Source organism: Stegostoma tigrinum, chromosome 25, assembly GCF_030684315.1.
Source record: "Stegostoma tigrinum isolate sSteTig4 chromosome 25, sSteTig4.hap1, whole genome shotgun sequence".
NCBI classification, from domain to species: domain Eukaryota; kingdom Metazoa; phylum Chordata; class Chondrichthyes; order Orectolobiformes; family Stegostomatidae; genus Stegostoma; species Stegostoma tigrinum.
In genome coordinates, this window is record NC_081378.1 from 36,284,457 (window position 1) to 36,310,820 (window position 26,364).

Here is a 26,364-nt window from a genome sequence, read left to right on the forward strand (position 1 = left end):
AAATAAAGACAGGTCTTTTCAAATATGATAACTCATTTTTAGGCAGGAAAGGAGGCGATGCAATAGTTGCTATGGAATAAAGCCTATGGAAGCCAAGGAAATTTAACAAATTAGATCTGCAATAGGCTAAGTATCAGGAAGCAGACAGTGATGGCTGAGGGGTGTTTTCTGACTGGAAGTCTGTGCATAGTGGAGTCCCACAGGAGTCAGTGTTGGGACCCTTGCTGTTTTTAGTTTATAAAACAGGTTTAGACTGGAATAAAGGAGGGTTGGTCAGTAAGTTTGCAGGCAATACAAAAATTAGTAGGTGTGGTAAATAGTGAGAAGCATAACCCTAGACTGCAAGAGGGTATTGAGTGACTGTTCAGATGTGCTGATCTGTGCTAAATGGAATTCAACCCAGATAAATGTGAAATGATGTACTGGGGCAGGACAAACAAGGCTAAAAAGTTCATGATGAAACTTAGGAAGCATAAAGGATCGGGGGACCTTGGTGTGCATGTCTGCCGGTCCCTTAAAATATCAGGAGAGGTGGATAAAGTGGTTAAGATGGCATAAGGGACACTTGCTTTCATTAGTCAAGGCATAGAGTTCAAGAGCAGGAAGCTTATATTGAAACTGTTTAACAAATTGATTAGGCCACAGCTAAACTATTGTGTGGACATTATAAGAGGGAAGTGATTGCATTGAAGTGGGTGCAGAGGAGATGTTGCCTGGGTTGGAGAGTTTCAATTATAAATAAGATTGGACTGACTGGGGTTGTTTTTCTTAAAGCAGAGGAGATTGAGAGGGAACGTGAGATGTGTAAAATTATGAGGGGCACAGGCAGAAAGAAACTTTTCCCCTTGACAGAGGGATCAATGACCAGTGGGCATAGATTTAACATAGGAGCAAAAGGTTTAGAGGAGATTTAATGAAAATCATTTTCACCCGGAGGCTTTTGGAAATCTGGATTCACTGCCTTTAAGGGTGGGAGAGGCAGAAACCCTCATAACATTGAAATAGATGTGACATAGTCGTAATATGGTGCCATAGTGGTATTATCGCTGGACTAGTATTCCAGGGACCCAGGCTAATGCTATCAGGACATGGGTTCGATTCTTTGGCAGGTGGTGAAATTTGAAGTTGACAATAAATTTGGATTTGAAAGATAACTTAGTGGTGACCATGTAACATTTGTTGAGTGTTGTACAGACCAGGGAAGGAAATCTACCATCCTTACCCAATCCATACAAGTGACTCCAAACCTACAACAACTCTTAACTGCCCTCTCAAATGGCCCCTGGCAAGCTAGTCATCTTAAAAAACAAATATGGTTGGTCAATAAATGCTGGTTCAGCCAATGACACCAATATTCCAAGAATGAATTTGTAAGAACTCTTTGTGTTATGTAGAGTGAAATGAAGGTTCACTGGAAACGTTCCTGAAATGAAAGATTGTTTTCTGACAAGATTGAGCAGACTAGGTCAATATTCCATGTAGTTTAGAAGAATGAGACATGATACAATTGAAATATATAAAATTATTAAGGGCTTGACATGATAGGTAATGAAAAATTGTTTTGCCTGGGACCAGAATCCAGACATAGTGTCATAGTCTCAGAATCAGGCTTGGCCATTTAGGACGAAAGTGACATGACAATTGCTAACCCAGAGGTTGGTGAATCGTTGAGATTTTCAGCAGCAAATGCTCAATCATAAGTTCTTGGATTTTATAGGAATGGGGAAAACAGGTGTAGTGTGGGCAGGTAGAGTTGGAGCCGAAAGTGGATAACCATGACCTTGTTTGGAAAAGCAGGATCGAATGATTGAATGACCTATTGCCACACCCATTTCTTATGCAATTTATTTATTTAGGATGTGTGCATCTGATGGGGCAGAGGGCTCATTTCCATTTGCATTCTTGATCAGTTCCTGAGATTTTTGTTTTCTGTAATATGGGCTGGATTTTACAGGGGTCTGTGATTCAAACCTCCGCCTTGACCCCCTTAATAAAAAGTTGAGGTGGTGCACACCAATGATTCTGACAGCTACTCCACAGCAATTTAACCCTTGGGGTAGCGTTAATTAACTAGACGTAGAACTGCCACCCCTTTCTCAAGAAGATATTCTGCTTTAAAGAGATGCCAGCCGATCTGAGGAGGCTAGGTAAGCCTGGGCTCTGGCATCTCAGGGAGGAGTGTATAATCTTGGGTGAAAGAGGCCAGGGGAGGGGCAAAGTGGAACAGATAACCATGGGAGGGTTATGGCTGCCAGTGAGCTCAGGGAACTTGCAGAGGAGGGTCCCTGCATTCTTTTGTCTGCTCTAGTATCAAGTAAAGGTGCTGGGCATCCTTCATGGTGTGGACCTTCACTGATAGAGGAATTAGACCCTTGCTGCCCATTAATCATCTGCATAATTGCCTCAATAAATCCAATGGTAGGTTAGTGAACTACCTGACAAGCCCAATTCCTCCTGTAACATTTCCGTCCTATCTGGCAGGTAGGTAGATGGCTGGAAAGCCACCCCCTGAATCTTGCATTCCATGCTCAGATGCATGGATGAGGAAACATAAAATCTAGCTACTAATTCTTTTCCGAGGTCTTTAAGAGTATATCTGTTGCTACATTAAACATAAAATCCTGACACAGTGGTCAAATCAGGATCACTTCTTCTCAATATCTCCTCTTTTCTCTTTCTAGTTGCCGGTTTTGCTGCTATTCTTCCTTTGTGCACAAATTGTACTGATAATTAATGCAGTATATACTTGCCATGCATGTAAAAATACATAGATACGGTGTTATAATTTCTTCCCGGTTTCGATCTGCCACTGTCTTCAGGCTCCATTTATCCATTTTCCCCAGCTTTCGTTGTATTACTATTACCTCACTCTTTGCAAGCTATATCTAGGGAATGTCGATAGGCATGGAAGTTCTGCCACTTGAAGGTCAGTTTGGAAGAACATTATTACAAAAACCCCCTGAATTATTACGGTATGGCATTCCGCAATTCAGCATTTGGATTGGAGTTTTGGAGTTTTGTCAGCCTCGAATGGATAGATGAATTATCCACTTAAAATTCAATCACAAATTTCCCAACTTTAGGAAGAATCAGGCTGTTATACATTAAAAACTCTGTGCTTTGTACCTTGACTTGCTTTCTATCTTTAATTGTATATGCAAGTATCTATTGTATCACACATAGTTTGCAGTTGAAATCAATTGTTAATTTTGGAAAACATATTACATTTACATTTGCTTGGTCCATTTATGTTATCTTGAAAATGTAGCATTCCTTTTTTTAAAAAAAAGTTACTGTTCTGTCAATTTTTATTTTGATGTTGTCCGACATTAGATTCTTGTCTTAATCTGATGTCAGCACTATATGACGTGATATTGAACTGTGGCCACAAGTGCTTTCAGGATATGCAAATCCTAGTAATCCCCTTTGAAAACGAAATTAAAATGTCTCACTGAAATAAGTGACCCTTTGTGTATATTACATTAAAAAAAGATATGTAATGTGGTTTGAATGGTAACTGCAGAAAAGACTGTTGAGTTGCTACCATAGCCCTTTGTATTGCTCAAACACAGCTGCGACAATCATTTTGCACAGCATCTAACTTGATTACCATTTACTTCCCTTGCTCCATCACATGTACAATAACTGTCAAATTTAAAGAGTCAACCTTTAAAAGCATTATTTTCTTAGTCTTCCAGACACCATCACCTGTTACTGTCAGCGAGCAATGCTCCTCACTCGCTATGGTCTGGCATTAGTCCAGTTGGTTAAAATTAATGGCCACATGTTCACAACGTCAAAGTTCTTCATTGTTTTTCAATCCCTGTTGCAAATTACACGTGGCTTGCAGCAGGAACTGTAATTACAGTGTGCATTTCTCATAATGCTTTGAATGTTCTTGCCAGCCATAATGAAAACCGCAAGAGAATGTATAGTGTTAATTATTTTCTTCCTGCTTCCTTTGAACAAACAATTTTGCAAACACATCTCTGAGCTTTCCAATCTTTTGTGAATTGTTAAATGTTAAATAACAGTCCGGCCAAAAGAAATTGTGCTTCAGTTGTGCTTGAATTAGGTTCAAGGATTTTTTGTCTCCTCCTCTGATTTGTTCTGTTATTTGCTTCAACAGTTAATTGCAAGCAGTTCAATTCAGAGATTTAATAATGAGCCTGTCAGTTGATTCTGTTGCAACTACAATATTTATTATTGCGGTAACATTTGAGGTATTTGTGAGGATTACGAATTTTTACATTGACAAATTGATGGAGAATAATTTGCATCATGAGTCAGGATCAAACAGGCTGTTTTAATTGCAGTATATTCATGCAGCTCTGCAACAGAGAAGCTCATACCAAACTAACTGAATAGTAAAACAAAAATCATGGTTAAAGTAATGGTGGTGATAGCCTCCTTGTTATTCAAGCAGGTCTACCCTATTTGTAAATTTACTGCCTCTCATGACTGAACAATCTGATTTTGATTTTATTGATATAGTTTATTATTGTCACATGTACCTAGGCACCGTGATAAGTTTTGTTTCGAATGCAGTACAGATAGATCATACCATACAAAGTCCATAGGATGATAGAACAGGACGAGGAATACAATGTTATGGCTGCAGAGAAGGTGGATGCAAAGTTGTCTGTGGGTGTCTGCAGAATGGACCAGTTTTGTTATCATTGTTGGCCTTTTGGGAAACTTTTACTGTTTTGCCAACCCTAGCCTTCTACTAGACGCATTGATATTGCAAATTTGACCTAGATGGCCCCTAAATCATTGCTAAGCCAATTGTATTGCTTGCCCCCGCATAGAATAGTCAACTGCAGGGTTTTCCCAAGAGAGATCATGTGCAATACAGAAGTTTATAAGGCTTTTTTTTAATGGCTGTCTTTGTATCATTTATGCTGACCATGTTGATGTTATGTGTGCTGAGCCAATTCCCCACAGATCTCCTGGGAGATTAATAGTCGTTGACTTTTTTGGAGGGTGGTCTGTTTGCTGTTGAGACCAATTTGTAGCAGATGTTTAATATCATTTTACATAATTTAAGATGGGCCAATGGGCCAAGGTGTGGCAGATGGAGTTTAATTGAGATAAATGTGAGATACTGCATTTTGGAAAGACAAATCAGGGCTGGGCTAATACACTTAATGGCAAGGTCCTGGGGAGTGTTGCTGAACAAAGAGACCTTGGAGTGCAAGTTCATAGCTCATTGAAAGTGGAGTTGTGGGTTAGATAGGATAGTCAAGAAAGTATTTGGTATGCGTGCCTGTATTGGTCATTGTATTGAGAATAGGAGTTGGGAGGCCATGTTGTGGCTGTTTAGGACATTGGTGAGACCGAATTGGAATACTGCACCCAATTCCGGTCTCCCTACTATAGGAAGGATGTTGTGAAACTTAAAACGGTTCAGAAAAGATTTACATTGATTTTGCCAGAGTTAGAGGGTTTGAGCTGGAGGGACAGCCTGAATAGGCTGGAGCTAATTTTTCTGGAGGTTTATAAAATCATGAGGGGCATGAACAAAGTAAATAGACAAGGTCTTTCCCCAGGGTGTGGGAGTCCAAAACCTAGAGATTTAAGGTGAGAGGGGATAGATTTAAAAGAGACCCAAGGGACAACTTCTTCTCATTGAGGGCAGTGTGTATATGGGATGAGCTGCCAGAGGAAGTGGTGGAGGCTTGTACAATTACAGCATTTGAAAGGCATCCAGATGGGTACGTGAATAGGAAGGGTTTAGAGGGATATGGGCTAAATGCTGGCAAATGGGACTAGATTTATTTAGGATATCTGGTCGGCATGAATAAGTTGGACTGAAGGATCCGTTTCTGTGCTGTGCATCTCGATGATGCTATGGGCCAGAGAAAAAACCAAGTAGGGATGCTACAACAGTTTATTGTCATGTTTCTAGGACACAGCTAAGGATAGAATTCAGATGGTACATCACCTCACCTCCTGACTGCTCAGTATCTGCGGTAATTAATAAAAACTGAGAGCTCTCATCTTAGGTGAATCCCTACCAAGTGTATAAAGAATAATAGTGCTGGAATGTATTGTTCAGGATCCCTCATGTGTAAATCAGTTTTATCCACAAGATAAGGAAAAAGGAAAAGAATATAATAAAAATGACCTTGTAACACACTTTTTATCTTTATTTTCAGCCTAAGCAACGAACTTCACTGATTTCCTCGCAGGAGGTATACAGGCCAAGTCATGTGTACGATCAGTCAGAGGTCAGTTCATCTGTAGGCTATGCCAGTGTTAATACTACACCTCCTATTAGCCCCGCCAACTACTCCATCGGATCGATAGAAGGAAGTGACCTCATAGGTAAGATAATGGTTTGGAAAGAATAAAATATTACAGATGTTTTGTTTTTACACTTTAAAGCATACAACACATTTGTATAATATATTTTCTTCTATACACGTATGGTTATTTACAGTTTCACCATTTTTTGCAAATTCACATTATACAGTACATCCTTTGAAAATAAGTCAGTTGATAAATCACACGGCGCAACAGGGACCTGCGTAACTTAAAAGAATCAGTTTAAAATGTGCAATACAGCAGAAAAGTAAGTGTAATATCTGATTTGTAGAAATCAAACAATTTCTGCCAACTGTTCTATTTAAAATGATCTTGCATGATGCTTTTTGCAACTTCAAACCAATAGCAATGAACTATCAATAAAGCAGTCGAACCACAGCTTAAACTTTATAGCATTAGAAGTGAACTGACGTTCAGTAATAACAGCCTTGCTTCTGAGTCAGAACATTGTGGTTTGTTTCCTTACCCAGAGAGCTGAGCACAACATTTCGGTCGACATGCCTCTGTTGGACTTACTGTCTTTCTTATATGGCAGTAAACCAAATCTTTGTCTGTATCATCAGATAGTAAGTGCATCATTCATAAAGAAAGAAAGTTCTCCCAACGTGTTAAGACATATCGTTCCTCAGCTAACATCATTAAAATATGATATCTGGCCATTTATCCCACGGCTATATCATCTGTAAAACATTAAAGCAGTGCCAGTGAAACACTTTTGGAATATCTTGTTGTATAAGATGCAAGATTCTTTGACATCTTTCATCTCATTTTGCATACAATCAGCAATGAATAACCTATTGTCTAATCTAAGCTAATGGCACAAAAGTGAAGCAGGCAGAAACTTTATTTTTATTTCATGTTAAAAGAGAATTCTTATGCAAAAATGATCAAAGTTTGCTGTTAAACAGTCAGAAATGTCCATGACAAGTCCGCCTCCCCCTCTCTCCCTATTTATTCCAGTTCCCTCTCCCCATCCCCCTCTCTGATGAAGGGTCTAGGCCAGAAACGTCAGCTTTTGTGCTCCTGAGATGCTGCTGGGCCTGCTGTGTTCATCCAGCCTCACGTTTTATTATCCATGACAAGTAAGTCAGGGTCTTTCTCTCCAGTCCAATCCCCAGTGCACGTCTGGTACAGTTTACTTCGTATCATCCTGAGCTAGTCATGGTGACCCTGGCAAATTGCGTAGTGACACAATCCAAAATCACTCAGTGAAAGTGAGCTGACTGTCATAAGCAGTTAAAATCCAGGCTTTTTCATTTGACTCCATCTAATAGTTCCTACATACCACAACTTAATGAAAAATGTGTATCCCATTTGGCCTCGGTTCCGTTATCATGTTTGGAATCATGAAGTACTTCAGCAGAATCGTGAAACCATTCTATGAATACATAGGAATAAAACAGCCCATGATATGCAATATGAAGCATAATTGTGAAATTGTGATTGATTTTGTCAGAATTGTGACTTTCCATGACTCCCTTGTCCGCTCCACATTCCCCTCCAGCCCCACTGCCCCCTGCAGTTTTCCCTGCAACCGCAGGATGTGCTACACCTGTCCCTACACCTCCCCCTACACCTCGCCCCTCACCCCCATCCTAGGCCCTAAGAAGATATTCCACATCAAACAGATGTTCACCTGCACATCTGCTAATGTGCTATACTGTTTCTGCTGTTCCCATTGTGGCCTCCTCTACAGCAGGGAAACCAAGTGGAGGTTTGGGAACCGCTTTGCGGAACACCTACGCTCAGTTCTCAACAAACAACCACCTCCCAGTCGCAGACCATTTCAACTCCCCCTCCCACTCCTTGGATGACATGTCCATCCTGGGCCTCCTACGTTGACGCCACCCGAAGGTTGCAGGAACAGCACCTCATATTCCGCTTGGGAACCCTGCAGCCCAAGGGCATCAATGTGGACTTCACAAGCTTCAAAATCTCCCCTCCCCCCAGCTGCATCCCAAAACCAGCCCAGCTCGTCCCTGCCTCCCTAGCCATTCCTCACACCTCAAGCCCCACCCCTGTCTCCTACCCACTAACCTCACCCTGCCTCATTGACCTGTCCGTCCTCCCTGGACTGACCTATCCCCTCCCTATAGCCCCACCGATATTCACCTTTACTGGCTCCAACCCTGGCTCTTTGACCTGTCTTCCTCCTCTCCACCTATCTTCTCCTTTATCCATCTTCTGTCCACCTCCCCCTCACTCCCTACTTATTTCAGAACCCCCTTCCCCTCCCCCATTTCTGAAGAAGGGTCTCAACCGGAAACATCAGCTTTCCTGCTCGTCTGATGCTGCTTGGCCTGCTGTGTTCATCCAGCTCTACACCTTGTTATCTCAGATTCTCCAGCATCGACAGTTCCTACTATCTCTATACTTGTTCAAGGAGTTCAGTTTGAAACAATGGTTTGAAAGAAGGGAGGAAGAGTGTGAATGATTCATGGAATGAATTCCAGAGCTTAGGAACCAGGAACCATGGGCACTGATGATGAAGTGGTTGAAATTGGGGATGCTCAAGAGGTCAGATTTAGATGAGCACATATACTATGAAGGACTGTGTGGCCAGAGAAGATCACAGCCATTGAAAAGAGCAAAGCCATGGACTGATTTGAAGGTAAGGGTTAGAATTTTAATACTCAAGCTTTAATTCACAAGGAGCCGATGTAGATCAGCAACTGCCAGGGTAATGGATATGGGGGACCTTGTGCAAGTTAGACCGTAGCAGAATAGTGGTCACTGATTAGTGTATTGCAACAGTCAAACCCAGAAGAATCAAAGGCCTGGGTGGAATTCCAGCAGCTGATGATCTCAGTTAGAGGTGGTGCTATGGTGAATTAAGTCAGCATTCTTAGTGATGGCATTGGATTTGTGGTTGAAAACCCATCTCCAGTATAAAGATTTTGTCTGATTCAAACTATAGTTCTCAGAGAGAGAGATGGAGTCACTAGCTAGGGAATGGAGTTTCTGAAGAGGTTCTAAAACAGTGGCTTTCTTTTCTCAATATTTAATTGGAGTGCTGGATGTTAGACAAGTAACCTGATAATTTAACAACAATGGAAGAGTCAGGAGGGTTGTTGGTGAGATAGAGCTGGATGGTATCAGCATACATGTCAGAAATACTGTTTTCAGATTATGTCACCGGGCATTGAGTAAATGAGAAGTGGAGGAGTGCGCAAGGATAGATCCATAGAGGACGTCATAGTTAACTAAGTGAGTAGAAGTTATGCAACTAACTACCATTAGGTAGATAGTACCAGACCAATGAGTGCAGTCCCACCCAGCTAACTGCAGCAGAGAGGCATGGGAGAAGGATGGTCTGGCTAACCCCCTGTCATGCTGTGGACAAAGAAGGATGAGGGACAATTTAACTTTGTAATGGTGTTGATGGCAGATGTAAAGTTGAGGAGGAGTGTTGCTGGAGGGAGAGATATGTTGACTGTATCAGTAAACATGTTAATAGGAAAGCATGTTAAATGATTAACTGTTCAGTCGGAGTAGGGTTGAGAAAACAAGAGGTGGTGGGTTGCTCATGACAGGGTGATTTTGGAGCTAGCATGAGGGGAGAAGGGTGCTTGAGAAACTAGAGAAAAATGCAAGTTCAGGGCTAGCACAGAACACTTTCAAGTAAGTTTTGCCTGGGAAGATTGTGAACGAATGGAAATTGCAGTATACGAGGAAATATTTCTGTTTAGGATGAATATTGTGCTTGCTCGGAAAAATCTTTGTTTCTGGACATTAATACATTACATATTCTGTGAGGGACTGAAATCTCTTCTGATTTTTGTCAGCTCTTTGGATGTTTTCGATTCAGCCTGTTCAGTGATATTATTACACGCGACTGAAGCTGGAGGGGCTTGAGCCTGGTCCTCCCGGCTCAGAGGTAGGGACACTGCCACCGCATCACAAGACCACCCCTGCCAACATGGGTTGTTAGATTGGTTGATGGTAATTAAATCTCCACATGAGTATAGTCAGTTGGAAAAGGCAGCAGTAACACATACCTCCACTGTAAGTCCAATAGTATACTGTTTGTATATTTTGATCTTTTTGTAAACACTGGGAGGAATGAACAGATTAAACAGTCTTTGGGGCCAGTCTGCTTGTTGAATCCTGAATAGAGTTGGACCTGGGATCCTAACTAATGCCTTAACAATCACTTTCAATTGCTTGCAATGAACCTTTAGCCAGTGTACAAATACTAACAGCTGGGCCATTTTGAACCTCAGGCAGAGCAGCTGGAATTATTGAGGACTTGAGGAATACATTGTGATAAAGCTGCAATATGTTTTCCCAGAGGAGCTGAAATCTAAAATCTAAAGCAACACTGCTTTTCTGATAAATGTAGAAAGTAATCAATGGCAAACAGATTCTTTCCCAAAAGGAAGTCTCCTCAGCTGTTCCTTCACGAATGGTACAGTCAATCCTTCCCTCCTCCATGTTGAATGCCATTTGGAAGATGCACTAAAGATAGTAAAGGGACATTATATACTTTTGTGGGAACTTCACTGTTGATAGCCAAGAGTGCGTCAGTACCACCACTGCTGCCATATTGGACCTACAGCAGGTGTGAAAGGAATCAACAAAACTCCTGCTTCACTGTGCCCTTGTCATTTCACCAACTGATGTGTTCAGGGTAAAACTAGCACACAGTTCTTATAGAGACCACATTCCATCCATATTCAGGACACTTTCAATCATGTTGTGTGGCATTGTGAAAAAACTCTCTACTGATTCAGCAGTTCCAGACTGGGTTTCCTTGAGAATGTGTGGATCATCAGCAGCAGCAGTATCGTATTTAACAAGTCTGTAACTTCATGATCCAGCATATTTCCCACTTAACCATAACCGTCAAGAAACAGGAACAACTCATTATGAAGTTTAGTAGACCATGCCAGGAGCAGTGCCTATAAATGAAATGCCAACCTAGTGAAGCTGAGAACGACTGCATGGTAGAAAGTCAAAATGGTGTTTCGTGAATAGAGCTAAGCAATTCTACAACCAGCTGATCAATCTTATCACATCCAGTAATGCAAGTGTATTAGCTATTTGCGAAACTAATACGGGTGAAGATTCTGCAAATATCCCCATGCTCAATAATATACAACCCAGCAAATCAGTGCAAAACAGAAGGTGGAAGTGTTTGCAGAGATAACACAGTGTAAAGCTGGAGGAACACAGCAGGCCAGGCAGCATCAGAGGAGCAGGAAAGCTAACATTTTGTGTCGGGACCCTTCTTCTGAATTGGGGGCCCTGAACCAAAATGTTAGCTTTCCTGCTCCTTTGATGCTGCCCAGCCTGCTGTGTTCCTCCAGCTCCACACTGTGTTATCTCTGGCTCCAGTATTGGCTATTCTTACTATCTCTGCACAAGTGTTTGCAACCATCTTTAATCAGACTTGTTAACAGATGCCATCTTCAGCCTCACTGAATCCTTCCTCATGAGATCAAGAAACAGCTGAAGACAGTGGATATTGTAAAGGCTGTGGGCTCTGACAACAATTTAACTGTAGCATTGAATACATGTGTTCTGGAATTGATCATGCCTGTAGTCAGTCTGTTTCAGTATGGTTAAAGGTTTGTTCCATTCTTACAAAAACTTATTCAATTCAGCCAATAATTGCCAATCAGTCTACTGTTGTATTCATTATTGTTTCATGGAATGAGAGCTTTGCTGGCAATGTCACATTGTAGGTCTGATCTCACATATAGACCAGACCAGGTAAGGATAGCAGTTTTCCTTCCCTAAAGGCCATTAGTAAACTAGTTGGGTTTTTACAATAATTGATGATGGTTGTGGTGGTCACATTTTGATGAGACTACTTTTATAGTCCAGACTTATTTATTGAATTTAGGTTCCACTAACTGTTGTAGAGCAATTTGAACCCATGTCTACAGAGGATTTACCTGGACCATTCGGAGTCCAGTGACATTAGCATTTGGTCACTGTCTCCCTCCAATCATTTATAAAATAATTGAAGTTGATAAGCAATGCTCTGAGTTTTACTATAGTCACAGACTCCATTACAGCTTTCATCAAAACATGGATGATTGAATTGACCTCCAGATGTGCAGTGAACATGATTGCCCTCAACATCAACATCAGGGCTATTCTTGATAGAGTGTGGCAGCGAAGCAAACTTAAAAAAGAACAGTGAAAATTGAGAAAACATTTCCCACTGGTTAGAATCAGCACAAAGGAAAATACTCCCCCCTAGTTGGAGGCCAATTCTTTTATTTCTTCTTTATTCATTCACAGGATGAGGGCATTGCTGGCTAGGTAGCATTTGATGCCCATCCCAAATTGCCCAGAGGGCATGTAAGAGTCAACCACATTGCTGTGGATTTGGAGTCACATATAGGCCAGACCGGGTAAGGATGGCAGTTTCCTTTCCTAAAGGGGCATTAGTGAACTAGGTCGGGTTTTCCTGACAATTGTTAATGGATTTATGGTCATTATTAGATTCTTAATTTCAGATATTTTATTGAATTCAAATTCCACCATCTGCCATGGCAGGATTCGAACCCGGATCCCAGGAACATTACCTAGGTCTCTGGATTAACAATCCAGCGACAGTAGCACTAGCCCATCACCTTCTCTTCTCTCAACTCTCAGATATTACCTCAGGATGTTCTCAGCACGGTGTCCTGAGCCCAATCACCTTCAGCTGCTTCATCAGTAACCTTGTGTCCGTCACAGATTCAGAAATGGGGATGTGCATTCATGTGTGCACAATGTTCAATACCATTGCAACTCCTATATCTGCATGCAACAAAATCTGGACATCCTTCAAGATTATGAGGATAGCTATCAAGTAATTTTCGCACCACAGAACTGCCAGGCATGACCATTCCCAACAGGAGAAGGTCTAACATCAGTCTGGACATTTAGTAGCATTACTGTTGTTGAATTTCCCACCAGTGATATCCTGGGTGTCATGATTGCCTACAAATCTATTTGGAACAGCTGTATAAATACTGTAGCTACAAGAGAAGGTTAGAGGGTGAGAATTGATGATATAACAGTTCCTGACGTGCAGATGTTTACAAGGTTCCAGATATTCTTTCAGTCTTTTTGGGAAAGCAATTAAAAATTTTCACCTGTTACTGGACCTGCGAAATCTGCATTAGAGCAATAGATGCATTAAAATTAATTGGATTCCCTCCCCCAGTTGGTATTTTCAGTTATTTAACACCTACATAAAATCCACAGTGGGTCATTAGAACCACTGTTTTCAAAATCATTAATCAAAGTGCCATTTTTAATTTGTAAATGGCTATACAGGCAGTCTGCATAAATTCTCCGGACTATATTTGAACAGATACTAGTGTAGATTAATATTTCCTTGTTTTTGTCATTTTCTGTCATTTTTAGAAATTATGTTAGGATTTGCTAAAAATAAAGAAAGACATTTGCAAGATTTCTTTTTAAAGATATGAGTAATTTAGCAACTTTCCAATTGCAATTGAGAAATGTGTCACACGGGGAATGTCGCTATTAAATCTGTATTCTCAACAGCATATGCCTTTCAGTCCTTAGCAAGGAGAAAACTTTGTTGGTCTGGAATCATTCGAATGATGTAATTTTAATGAACATGGAAGAAATTACTTTTAAGACCAGCATTGAGATACAGTTATGTGATAATGAAAGGGTACATTTTATTCACGTTTAATAATCGTCCGTGTTTGAAGAGTGTACCATTCAGCCTATTGAGCAAAATATTGAGCATTCAGGTGCCAAGCATGTTTGAGGTGAGCACAGGCTGTGGCATTTATTCCTGCCATTGTAGCCCATCTTGTTCTGTTGAAAGGCTCAGTGTGATATTAGTAGGCATTGAATGATGCTGGAACAGTTCCATTATGAGCTCTCTGCTGTTACAGTGAAACTGCACAAATAATATGACAGTGTGAGTCAGATTGCTTCTGCAGCTGACGCACTCAGGAGACGTTTTGCAGCTCAGTTCAGTCTGGCACTGCCACACCTAAAGGGTTTACTTTCCATGGAGATTACGAAGAGTAGCAAGTCCACTTCAGCTGCAGTTTATTTCAAAGCCCTGCTTAGTGCAACTAATGGACTGGGGTCCTATTCATTGGGAAAGCTAGGATGGTAAACTGTCGGCAGTGAGCACAATTATAGAGCACTACTTTCCACACTATTGTATTTTTTGTGTTCTGTGTTATTAATTTTATGACACCAGCTGTACTGTTTCCAAGGAAACAGGCACTGTGCAAGCAATGTGCGAATTACTTTGCATTTATCTGTGAGGGAAGTGGAAAAAATGGTTTAAACAATCTATAATAAAATAAGATAATTTTTAAAGTGTGACAGACATAATGTCATTGTTAATTCATCTTTATGTGATGCTGTGTAGGACCAACTGTTGTGTGTGTATTATGTACATAAAATATTTGTAACATACGCACACATGTGCAAACATATATGCTGTTAAATGTATTTAAGCGAATTTCGCCAAATATGGCTCAATTAGATCAGTGCACCAGAAGAGGAACTATCTTGTGTTATCCCTGATCAGAAATTAGTCCCCCAGCAATGCTGTGATACCCAACAAGTCATACCAACAGATAGTATTTTGACAGTATCTCTAACTGAAAAATGGTGCTTGTGCTTTAATTTTACTTGGGATGCAGGAAACACAGTAGATTTTACCCAATTCAGTTTTGAAGCCTCAATCATCATGAAGGAAGACTTCGCTTCATTATACTTACGACTTTAACTTCGACTTGATGCTTTTAGCTGTTGGACTGGTCCAGCAGCGTCATTGTTAGTGTGATTGAGAAGGCTGCACTTAAAGACTGGAATATTACAGGAAATTTACTTCTGCACACTAGAAGAGGTGCCGTCTTTAGATGAGACATTCAACTTGCTCTCACACATGGACACAAAGTTGATGCTTTTCAAAGGATCTCGTAATTATTCCTCCATAAAAATGCATTAAAGCAATTGACTGCAGATGCTGAAAATCTGAAATAAAAGCAAAAATTCTTGAAATACGAAGTTAATGTTTTAGATCAGTGACATTTCGATTGATTATCACTTTTTTCTCATTGATGTTTCTGGTAGCTAGTGTGTCAGTTGCTGCTGTAATTCTTTAATTGCAACAGTCGTAAAACTTCAACACTATTTCATTAGCTTCATATTGCTTTGGGGATTTGGCAAGAACAAAATATATGTTCCTTACTTCTGTTTCTTGTCTGTGCTTTTTTTCAACTCCTGTCTAACAAATGAAATGTCTCATAGCTGTAGCTTAGGCTGCAAATTGGAATAATGTGGTTCGGAGATATGTTTCTTCTAAACTGTTCATTGAAGGGTGTATGGTGATAAGAAGATGCACTTCACTCTTGATCATCTTTTGTGTATCTTTGTCTGAAACTGTGGTTTACATAATGTGCAGGTGTTAGATGCATTAGCTTCTGTGAAGTGAATTATGCCTGGTGCTCTAGTTGCTTAGTTTCTTTTAGTTTTCTGTGATTTTGTGCACTTCTGGCCATATAGAAATGTTGTGTTTGTGGTCATAGTAAGCTGGGTCATCACTGAGATATTGCTGACTAAGCTGTTGAGATGTGCAACATTTTTAGCATTACTGGTAATTTAAGAGTGAGATTCATTTTGATTCACCAATTTGAATGTGGTTTTGCTGTTTTAAGATTTTTAAAACAGCTCAATCTAGAACATTACATTTCATGTAATTATATTGAAAGTGGTTTCAATAGTTGTGATGAGTTGTGTTGAGTAAAAATACAAGTGCTATCAAAAACTGTGTAGAATGTGACAAAAATCATCGTGTCACTCTTGATCAATCTGGAGTGACCTTTATGAACAACACAACACAATGTACATTTAACATTTGGAAGAGAATTGAGAGAATACTGAAGAGCTACAGAATGTATGTTATAAGTCATCAATTTTTTTTCATCTATGTGAACTGGGAACAGCAGTAAATTAAACAACAAGACAGTGGCTGATCTGATTGTGATCTCAATTTAAGTTTCCTGCCTACCTTTGAATCTCTTAGCCCAGAAGTTTGTCCATCGTAAATACATTAAATGACTCAGCTTCCACTGCTCTCTGATGAAGAGAGTTCCACAGATGCATAGCCCTTTGTGGAAAAGTTTTCTATTCATCTCAATTTAAAAATGAGGTCCCCATTTAAGACGTCCCCTACTTCTAGCCTCTCCAACAAAGGGGAACATCTTTTCAACATACACCCCATCAAGTCCCCTCAGGATCCTACATGTTTCAATAAGATCATTTATCATTATTTTAATGATCGCTCATTTATATAGACCCAGCCTGCCCATCTGTCGTTAAGAGAAAGTGATCAGTCAACTCAACCTTCTCTGAGCCTCTTCCGTTGTAATTATGCCCTTTATAAAATAAGGCAACTGAAGCAGTGCATGGAACTCGCGATGCATTCTCACCAATGCCCCATGCAGCTGTTGCAAAAACACCCTACTTTTATATGCCATTCTCCCTACAACGAACAACAGTGTTCTTTTGGCTTCCCAGTCACTTGCTGTACCTGGATACCAACAGTGTCTGATTCAAATAGCAGAACACTCAGACCTCTTTGCATTTCAGAGCTCTGCAGACTCTCTTAATTTAAATAATTGTATTTGTTGACCCATTTATGTCTTCTTCATAACTTACTTTTTAACCATCTTTTTTTATTAGCAAACTTAGCAGCCAGACATTTGATCCCTTCATTTGAGTTGTAATTAGTTCTCTTAGCTGGGTAGCTTGTTTATGGTACAAATTGATGCAGTAGCATAGGTTCAATTCCCATACCATCCAAGATTCCCAAGAAAGCACTGTCTTCTAAATTTATTTTCTAGTCTGATAGTGCCTTTCAAGACTTTGGCAATATTTGAAAATTAAAACCAATGCAGCTACTATTTCAGCAGCCATTTCTTTTCAAACCCCAGGATGAAGTCCATTAAGATCTGGGGACTTGTCAGCTTTTCGTTCTCTTCATTTTCTCAGTACCAGCACCCTCTTGATTGTACTGTTTTCAGTTCCTTGATCTTTATCAACTCATGATACACAATGATTTCTGTTCTGTAGTTGTATCTTGTACAGAGAAGATTGTTGCAAAGTATCTGTTCAGCATATCCACCACTCCTTATATCTATTATGTTTAGAAATTAAGATAAAGATTATGGATGGAACTGGGAAGATTTAGTGCAAAGAAACCAGCTGTTGACCTCATTGGATCAGACAGTTGATTGGCTACTAGTGGGCTTTCAGTCCAGATTATGAAGCTGGACTTAGTTGTGCCCGGCTGGAGCTGTTGGCTCATCAGAGACTGGCATCTCCAGAACTTGGCACAGCCTTGGCAGAGGCCATAATTTCCATCGGTACACCACCCTCCAGATCTCCACATGGAGAATTACCACCAAGAAAGGTAAGTGTTGTTTGAGAGTGGTGGAAAGGGGTATTTCTAGTTTTGGGGATTGTGGGGTGAAGGTGGTGGCTGGTGTGGAAGGCCATAGCAGTCCACTGACAAACCCCAGAATCCATCAATCTTACACAAATGAATGCAGATTAAAGGACATGCCCATCCACAGACTGACAATTAAGGTAATGGCAGGCCACGTGGTGTGATGCCTTTAAGTGGTTTTTCATTGAATGTTTAAGGGCCTTAATAGGTGATGGTTCAGGAAGGTAAACTCAGGGCCATCTTACCCAGTACTTAATTTCTGAGGTAGCAGAAGGAGTGTGGGTATCTCCCTGGTGGAAACAGCCCTTCCTACATTCAACCCCCATTTTTCTAGAGAAAATTCCACACTGTATACTTTTCCCACAATTTCGATGCAGGGGTGAATTTCGAAGTATTGGCAAAGGTTAATCGAAAATCAGTCAGGCAAAAAAATGATAACAAAGTGTGGAGCTGGATGAACACAGCAGGCCAAAAAAGCATCTCACGAGCACAAAGGCTGACATTTTGGGCCTAGACCCTTCATCAGAGAGCTGGTCTAGGCCCGAAACGTTAGCTTTTGTGCTCCTGAGATGCTGCTTGGCCTGCTGTGTTCATCCAGCTCCACACTTTGTTATCTTGGATTCTCCAGCATCTGCAGTTCCCATTATCTCTGAGGCAAAAAAAATGATATTCTTTGCAGTCTATTGTAGTGACAAGACCAGGGCCAGTTATCAATTGTCCTCTTCTCTTTAAAAAAAACCCTCAGTAATTTGCTACAGTTTTTTGTACAATGCTATTGTACCTCAATTGAACTTAATTAAACAGGTCAAAAGTAAAGACCCAATTCCAAGATTTTCTTGAGTAGAAATTTGTTACCTATTAGAACCCAAGTCAAAAAGAAATGCGACATCAAACACAAGCGTAGGTAATAAAATTACAGGAAAGGAAGCTAGTGGTGTATGGTACAGACAGGAAGATAAAAGCAGCTACAGTTGAAGTTTAGGAGCCCTTATTTAGTGAAAGTGAAAACTGAGACCAACCGTTTTGCTGTTGTCTTGTTTCTTCCTTAATAGCTTTGGTGCAGAAGTTCTGGAATTCTGAGCAGATGTGACTGTGTTGTTCCAAGTTGCTTTTCTTTGGCTAGTTTCTGAGCTTGAGAGGGAGAAGCACTTGGCAGAATCCTTACTGTTATGAATCTACATTGCTTTTTCTCCTCTTTATTAGTCAAAGCACGTTAGTGAAATATGGCTTATTTATTCTAATTCTGTTGTCCTTTACAAACTGAATGGTACACAGGTAACCTTCATCTCCAATATATGAAAGAAACATGCAAAGTATGAATAAAACATGAGAGAGAAATTTATTTAGACCACACTGAGTTTTGATATTTTGACAGAAATGAGAATTCTGATGCACCAAGATTTGATTATATCAAGTGGGTTGCCTGGGCTTATCTGGGGATCACAGCAGCCATGTTAGGTCAGTGATGCCTTTCTCAGAAACGTTTTAAGTTCGTGAAAATCTCATTTTACTTTTAAAAGTAAAATGATGAAAGTTGAATATTGATGGTCTTTTTTCACCTAAAACACAATTGATAACAAAACAAATTTTAATAAGTAGGATACGTGATGCATTGTCTTCAGTACAATTGGGCAGGATGTTGAACAGTGGAGTTATTTCAGTCTTTAGTCTCCCCTTTCTGTCAATTCCTGAGAAAATCAGTGCATCAAGGACTTAACACATGAGCATCTGACATGTCATAGTAAGCTCACATTATCAGCCCTGATATGACTGTTTTCCAAGAACAGTTAACAACAGAGAGAGTCTCACATGAGTGAGCAATATTACCTTAATGTAGGAGCAATAACATCGATAAAATATGCATGGGACAGGTCTTTGTGGTGATAAAAGAATTAGCAGAAAAATGTCGGCAAAATTAATTATGGCTTAATCTTCCAGCAGCTGTGAGATGTCATTATCACTTTCACCTGTAATCTGCTTGTATTTAGAACCTATTAGATGTAAAAGTGATAATTATAAAACTGTTAAATGTTAATAATTGACATCCAGTACCCTTGAAATGCTGCTAACGGGTGTTGTCACTGTAGAGGTACCATAAATTGAAGCATATAAGACAACCCAGTTTTTCCAGTCATGAAAGTCATAGGCTGATTCTTATGCTGGTCCTGAGAGTTGGAAGCAAGTCAGGCAGGGGAATGTAATTGTTTGAGGTGTCAAATGGCAGGTAGCAACGGTGGGGGGAAAGTTTGCAATGAGGTTCTCAAATCTTCAAAGGCAAGTCGAGTTTTGCTGACCACAAACATCAGTAAGTCCTGGAGCATTTCATGCAGGTTCAGTAAAAAGGCCAGTCTTGCTGAATTAAGCTCTATTTTCCAACTTAGATCTTCGTACGTGAGCAATATGTATCTTCTGCTTTTGAAACATGCAGCAGGGTACTATAGATATTGGAGTGAGTAGCCACTGTTTTGGCCCCTCTGGGAAACATGCGTTTATGCCAGTCTACCATGGGCATCCAGTGACAGCAGTCTAAGTTGCACAAGACACAGGCAATTACAAAGGGAGAGAACCTAAAACATAATGGGTAATGGGTTAAGAACACTGGCTAAAGATGGAAGTCTGTTTGGCCAGGAATGGGAGGCAGGCTGACAGTGTTCGGTTGCAGACATCCACACAGGCTACGCGGTGAGATCCTACAAGAACGATGCCAGTCTGGATGCCCTTTAAATAGGCTTTGGGAATTCAAACCTGTAAGATAGCAGTGGGGGTGTTGTATTCATGCTCCCCCCGCTGCAAGATTCATTCCATCATCATGCATGTATTATGAGCAGACAACTGCTGAGAAAATCTGACCCACTACCTAGCGAAAGCAGTTAATGCTTACGTATATAGAGATGGTAAGAACTGCTGATACTGGAGTCAGAGATAACACAGTGTGGAGCTGGAGGAACACAGCAGGCCAGGCAGCATCAGAACAGCAGGAAAGCTGACGTTTCGGGTTGGCACCCTTCTTCTGAAGAATGCTCCTGGCCTGAAACATCAGCTTTCCTGCTCTTCTGATGCTGCATGGTCTACTGTGTTCCTCCAGCTCCATACTGTGTTCTAACAAACACTTACTCTTTGCCTGCTATTGAACTTAATACAGAAGAACAGAAGATTACATCCATGTTTTTGCATACACTGAGTATATACTTAATATCCCTGTTCAGCCACAACATGTTATACTCCCATAATAACAAAATGTGGAGCTGGATGAATACAGCAGGCCAAGCAGCATCTCAGGAGCACAAAAGCTGACGTTTCGGGCCTAGACCCTCCTTCAGCTCTGATGAAGGGTCTAGGCCCAAAATGTCAGCTTTTGTGCTCCTGAGATGCTGCTTGGCCTGCTGTGTTCATCCAGCTCCACACTTTGTTATCTTGGATTCTCTAGCATCTGCAGTTCCCATTATCTCTGATCACAATGTTATACTCCCATTATTAGTTAGCTACAATTTTTCAGCTCACAAATGTATTTTTTACTTATTGAGATCTTATAAATGTACAGTAGGGGTCTACCAGGCAGTGCAGACTGTTGTAAAGCTGCACAGGAGTTTAAGATAGGCCCAAATTTTGCATTGGATGGTGATAACACTTCAAAAAGGCCAAATACTCTTAGCCTGTTCCAAGGTTCACTTTTAGACATAGGATATAAGTTGACTGCAGTTTTTGACAGTTTTTTTTGCAGTTTCCAAGGTTAATTTTTCACTAATCTACAGTACAATTACCAATATGTTAGCTTCAGGTCAGCCTCTTCCAGTGGCAGCTGTTTTGTTACTTGCACTGTAACTTTTGTATTAATTGCACTGCATTAACTAAGGCTCTGTGTTACTTAAGGATTGCAAGTATGAATGAGAAAAAGTGCATTTTATCTCAGTATGTTTTCCCTTGCTTTGGGACGGAGTGGGATTAAATTACTGTAATTTGTTGCATGTGTCATTTAAGTCAAGTGCTGATGAGTATCTGCATTGGCAGCTACCATCTTTGTTGTTCATACAACAAATACCTCCTGAACTTTTAGCCTTTCTTCTTGGAGAGCTTGTTTCTTTTGACCATCAATAGATTGAAAACTTAGGTTTCAAAAGACCCAATATTTCAGAGCACTTAATCTCAATCAATGTATAGCTATTCCTATGTTTTAATCCTCTTTTGTGCAAACTTCTAGTCAGTTTTTGCTGCTATGTATTCCTATTTCTGCATTTATAATGGTAAATATGGTTGTACCTCTGTGGTATGTAATTCGGTGATTCCTCCCTCCACTGTTAGAAGTTCTGCAGCAATCAACCTAAGAATTTATAGCAGAAATGCAAAAATTAAAACAGAATAATATTACTCCAAATTCAACACTGAATTATTTCGACGTATTTGCACTCTAAACATACTTTACTTAAGATTATACTTAGCCGTAAATTTCCACGTCCAAGTCTACGAAATGACTTGCAATAATAGTGAAATTTGAAGAAGTAGATGCGGCTTTCTAATTTTAAAAAGTCCAAACAATAGCAATAAAAAGTAACTAAGATCCCTACGGACTTCACCTCAGCCTATCTACATCACACACAGTAATGAAAATGAAAGATGATTGCAATGAATATTCTTTTAGTAAGTTACTTATACAGAATAACAATATCCGCAGAGATCAACTTATGCTGTTGCCTCAGGAATTGAGAGCAACTATGCACCTGAAATGCAATATGACTGGCGAACCTGTGAGAAAATTGTACAATGACTTCTCCATGATGTAACATATACTGTTACAGTTTAAAATGTGTATTGAATGGAAAACCAGCAGCGAAACCGGAAGTCTTTTCAAGTTGCAATGTGGATTTTACATTTAACAATCCAGCCTTCTTTACCTTGCTAGACGAAGAAGTGACAAGGTACAATCAAACATATGCCAATGTTCCATGAGGGGCAGTGGTTCTTCCAGACGACGTTGCATTCCCAGTATGTCGTTCTGCAATGAAATTCAATAGCTATTTGGATCACACCATTAACTTTACTGCTTTATATTTCTCCTCAAAACATGAAATATACCTTTATAATATGGGTGTTGTGCAAAACAAAGATAAAACTTTCTAGATTGCAAAAGCACAGGAAAGAAAAGACCTTAAATCAAAATACTTATAAAACATAGTTTCTAGCTTTGCATTGCAATGGTTTATTGTTTTTAAGAGTTGTAGCAAGGGGGTTAATATCAGGTCCAGTACACATGAATGCCAAAATGGAGTTTTTGCAAATGAATAATTGTTTACCACTATGTCACAAGAACTCCTCTTAATTTCCCTTAATTTCTACCCTTAGGTACTTTCTCTTGGTGACATTTCTGAACAGTTACTTCAAATATTGTTACGAGAGCACCAAATTATGTTATGACCCTGGATGAGTTCCCAAATTAATTCCAGTTAAGACTGCCCAATTTAGTTGTGATCTGGTAGGGGACCAGGAGCTTTTTTTTAAGTTAACAAAAGGTGAGATGCAGAGGAATAGCTAACAGAATGGAGTCACATGGATTCCATGGTTTTAATGGAAAACAGTACTTGACTGTGCAAGTTGAACTGGTAATATAATCTATAATACTAGTGCAACTCATTTTGAACACCCAGCTTTAACATGATGAACACAGGTAATACACTGGGATTAAATGACCTTTAGCCATATAAAATATGAAGTACAATTGAGGCAAATTCCATGGATTTTTCAGCAATCCAGCCACTCTGTTCCAAAAGACATTAATGTCATGCAAATCTCATGAAACTTCACAAAGGATTACAATTCTTTGCTTTTGGCGATCTGGCTTTGAAACTACCTGTTGAGCTCTCCCATCATCAACTGCCTCAATGATTGCTCCAGTTCTGCTTGATTACTTTTCATCCCTGGGTCTACGCTCCCCTAGACTTCAAAAACTGCATTCCAGCATGTAAACAACTAGTTTTACCGAGCCGGTTCATTATTTGTGTTTTTTCCCTGGACTCTAATCATGTTCAGTTGCATCGAGCAGTCACTATTCATGGAATTCCAGCTGCCATGTTCATCTATACTGTCCTATTAGTGGCATTCTGTTTCTTGTGAGCTACCACAATCTCTTAAGAGTTTAAGCCCTGATTGCAGCACCTAGCTGTCTGTAACTTCTAGAGTTTAATCTGAATTCTAACAACACGGAGGTATCAACTGCACTAAATTCCTTCTCTCCCAGTTTCCTACACAGAACTTATTTGGTTCAGTTAAATTCTCTGCAACACAGTTTAAAGTCAAAATTTCTAACATGGATGCTATCCTCTTTCTCCTTCACATACTTACTGACTTTTGGTTCCTTCCAGTAACCTTTTGAACTTGTATTTGGTGATCGCAAACTGTCCTGAGAAACACAATAAAAACCTGCAATGATCACCCACCGCCCCTCCCTGCGTGCCCCCCCCCCCCAATATTGCTGGGTAGGATTGAATATTGTCATTTAGCAACTCATAGAATTGACTGTGCTCTGAATGTTGCATTTCATAGAGAATGCTAGCTTGCTCAGTACAAAAACATTGATATAACTGGAGACTTTAATAACTGTGGAAGATATTAATGTATTAGAGCCGATGTAGAGAAGTGGGAAGAGTTCATCCCAGTGTCCACAGCAACATTCATCCTTCGAGTCCCAGAAAACAGATTACTGGTTATTCATTCACTTTCTGTTTATGTGGTCTTACTTTGAATAGGGTGGCTGCTACATTTGTTGAAATATCAGTACTCATACTTGTAAAATATTTTGCTGCTGTCAAGTGATTTGAGATATCCTTAGGATATGTTACATTAATATGTAAATACAATGTGTATTGTTTGTTTGCCCCGGGTCAGTTTTCTCCATGTGGGGAAAAAAGCTTAGCATTCGGAATTTCAGCATAGATCAATTGTCTGTTTTATTCTTTCTTCTCTCTAGCTGGCTCATGAGAAACACTGCTCATCAGTGCAAATACTTTTAACCAGAAGACAAATGGTTTTAGCATCAGACATCTGTGTAAAAACAGCTCCTTAAACAGTTGGGCAGATGCATGTTTTTGTGGGGGAGATCACCACTAATGTCAGTTTCCAAAATTGGCAACATTTTTCACAGCTTGATACTCCACAGGGTAGTCTTGTGGCAAAACTAATGGTGTCTCCTCATGTCAGTGGATCGAGTGTCAGTTGGGGACTCACGTCATATCCATATCTTGCATGCCTATGCTATCATTGGCTTCATTTCTACTATTACAATTTGTAACATATTTTCCATAGTGTGAACTGAAATCACAACTGTGCTAAATTAACTCCTTGCGTCTATTACAGTAATTACCAGAAAAATATTCTGCACGATTACAATCTGCTTGTTCCTGAACAGAGAAAAACTGGCCATCAGCAGCTTTTGCTGAGTATAGTCAGAAATTATTAAAGGTGGTGTCTTCATTGAATCTGTTTGCAAAGTGCTGTGAGAATCATGTCAATTCACTATGTTATCATTTCCTAATAACAATCACAATACATTTTATATCCTATTATGAGTTTATGCACAAAATAAAGTTTGCAAAACATTTTTCCATTTAAAACATTATTTCAAAATGTCAAAAGACAGAATAATTTTCGAGGGAAATAACAGATAACCCCTTCCATTTTAGCAAATTTCAGTGTTGCTCATTCAACGTAATCTCAACGTAATTTTCTATGTCTGATTGAGATATACTGGAATGCTAGTTTGAAAAGCAATGAATGTTATTGTGCACAACCATAGACTACTCATATTTTTCAATTGGCTGTAACATCAAGTTTTTAACAATAAGTTGGAACAGTTAATACTGCCTGAAAATGTTGTGAAGACATCAGGCAAATATTTCTTGATGGTGCAACATTGGAATGTACCTTAGTCTGCTGGTACTGTTTACGTAGTCATAATTTCATACTGTCAGTAGGGACCATTGTAATCAGATAATAGCCAAACTGTATTTAACATACAGATCAATTTTCGTCTATGGTCATTTTTCAGTATTGCTTTGAAAATTTCTACCCACCAGAGTTACATTTGACAACTGTATTGGCAATGCATTTTAGAAAAACAAGATACAGATGAGGGGAGCCTTGCCAGGCAGAAATCCAGCTCTCCTGAAAGCATGGGCTTTTCTTCCTTTTTGAGAGGTTGAGGGCGTGGGTGGATGACATTTCAGTTGCTGTGTTTGGGTCAGAAAGAGCAGCTCCATATGTGGGAAATAACCGCATCAACATTACAAAATATAACTTTCCAAATGATATTGTTGAACAATGCCATTCTTCATTTTGAAAGGTCCACTTGATTTTTTTTTAAAGGTGTTACGATCTCTTCAATTGTGAGTCTTTTGTATCGGTGCTGCACTCTCGGAAGAAACTAGGGTCACCATTTTGCATCTTTACTGAATGTAATACATTAAAGTGTATTTTGACAGTTTAGATAGTGAATTTGATATCAGTGATGGGCACAAGTTTTGAATAATTTTTATACGTACCCTCGTAAAGTGAAGTAAGATTGTAAATGGTTGAATTTATAACCAGATATGCTA

General features: G+C 39.7%; 1 protein-coding gene across 17 annotated transcripts in view; it reads left to right on the forward strand.

Moving 5' to 3' along the window:
• The window catches only part of anks1b (ankyrin repeat and sterile alpha motif domain containing 1B), a 766,097-nt gene that overhangs the window by 613,541 nt on the left and 126,192 nt on the right, over positions 1-26,364 (forward strand). For all 17 annotated transcript variants that reach the window (XM_048554436.2, XM_048554438.2, XM_048554441.2 and 14 more), the window contains one exon: positions 6,162-6,330. In XM_048554436.2, coding sequence (XP_048410393.2) covers positions 6,162-6,330 — 169 coding nt within the window. The remainder of the gene's footprint in view (positions 1-6,161; positions 6,331-26,364) is intronic.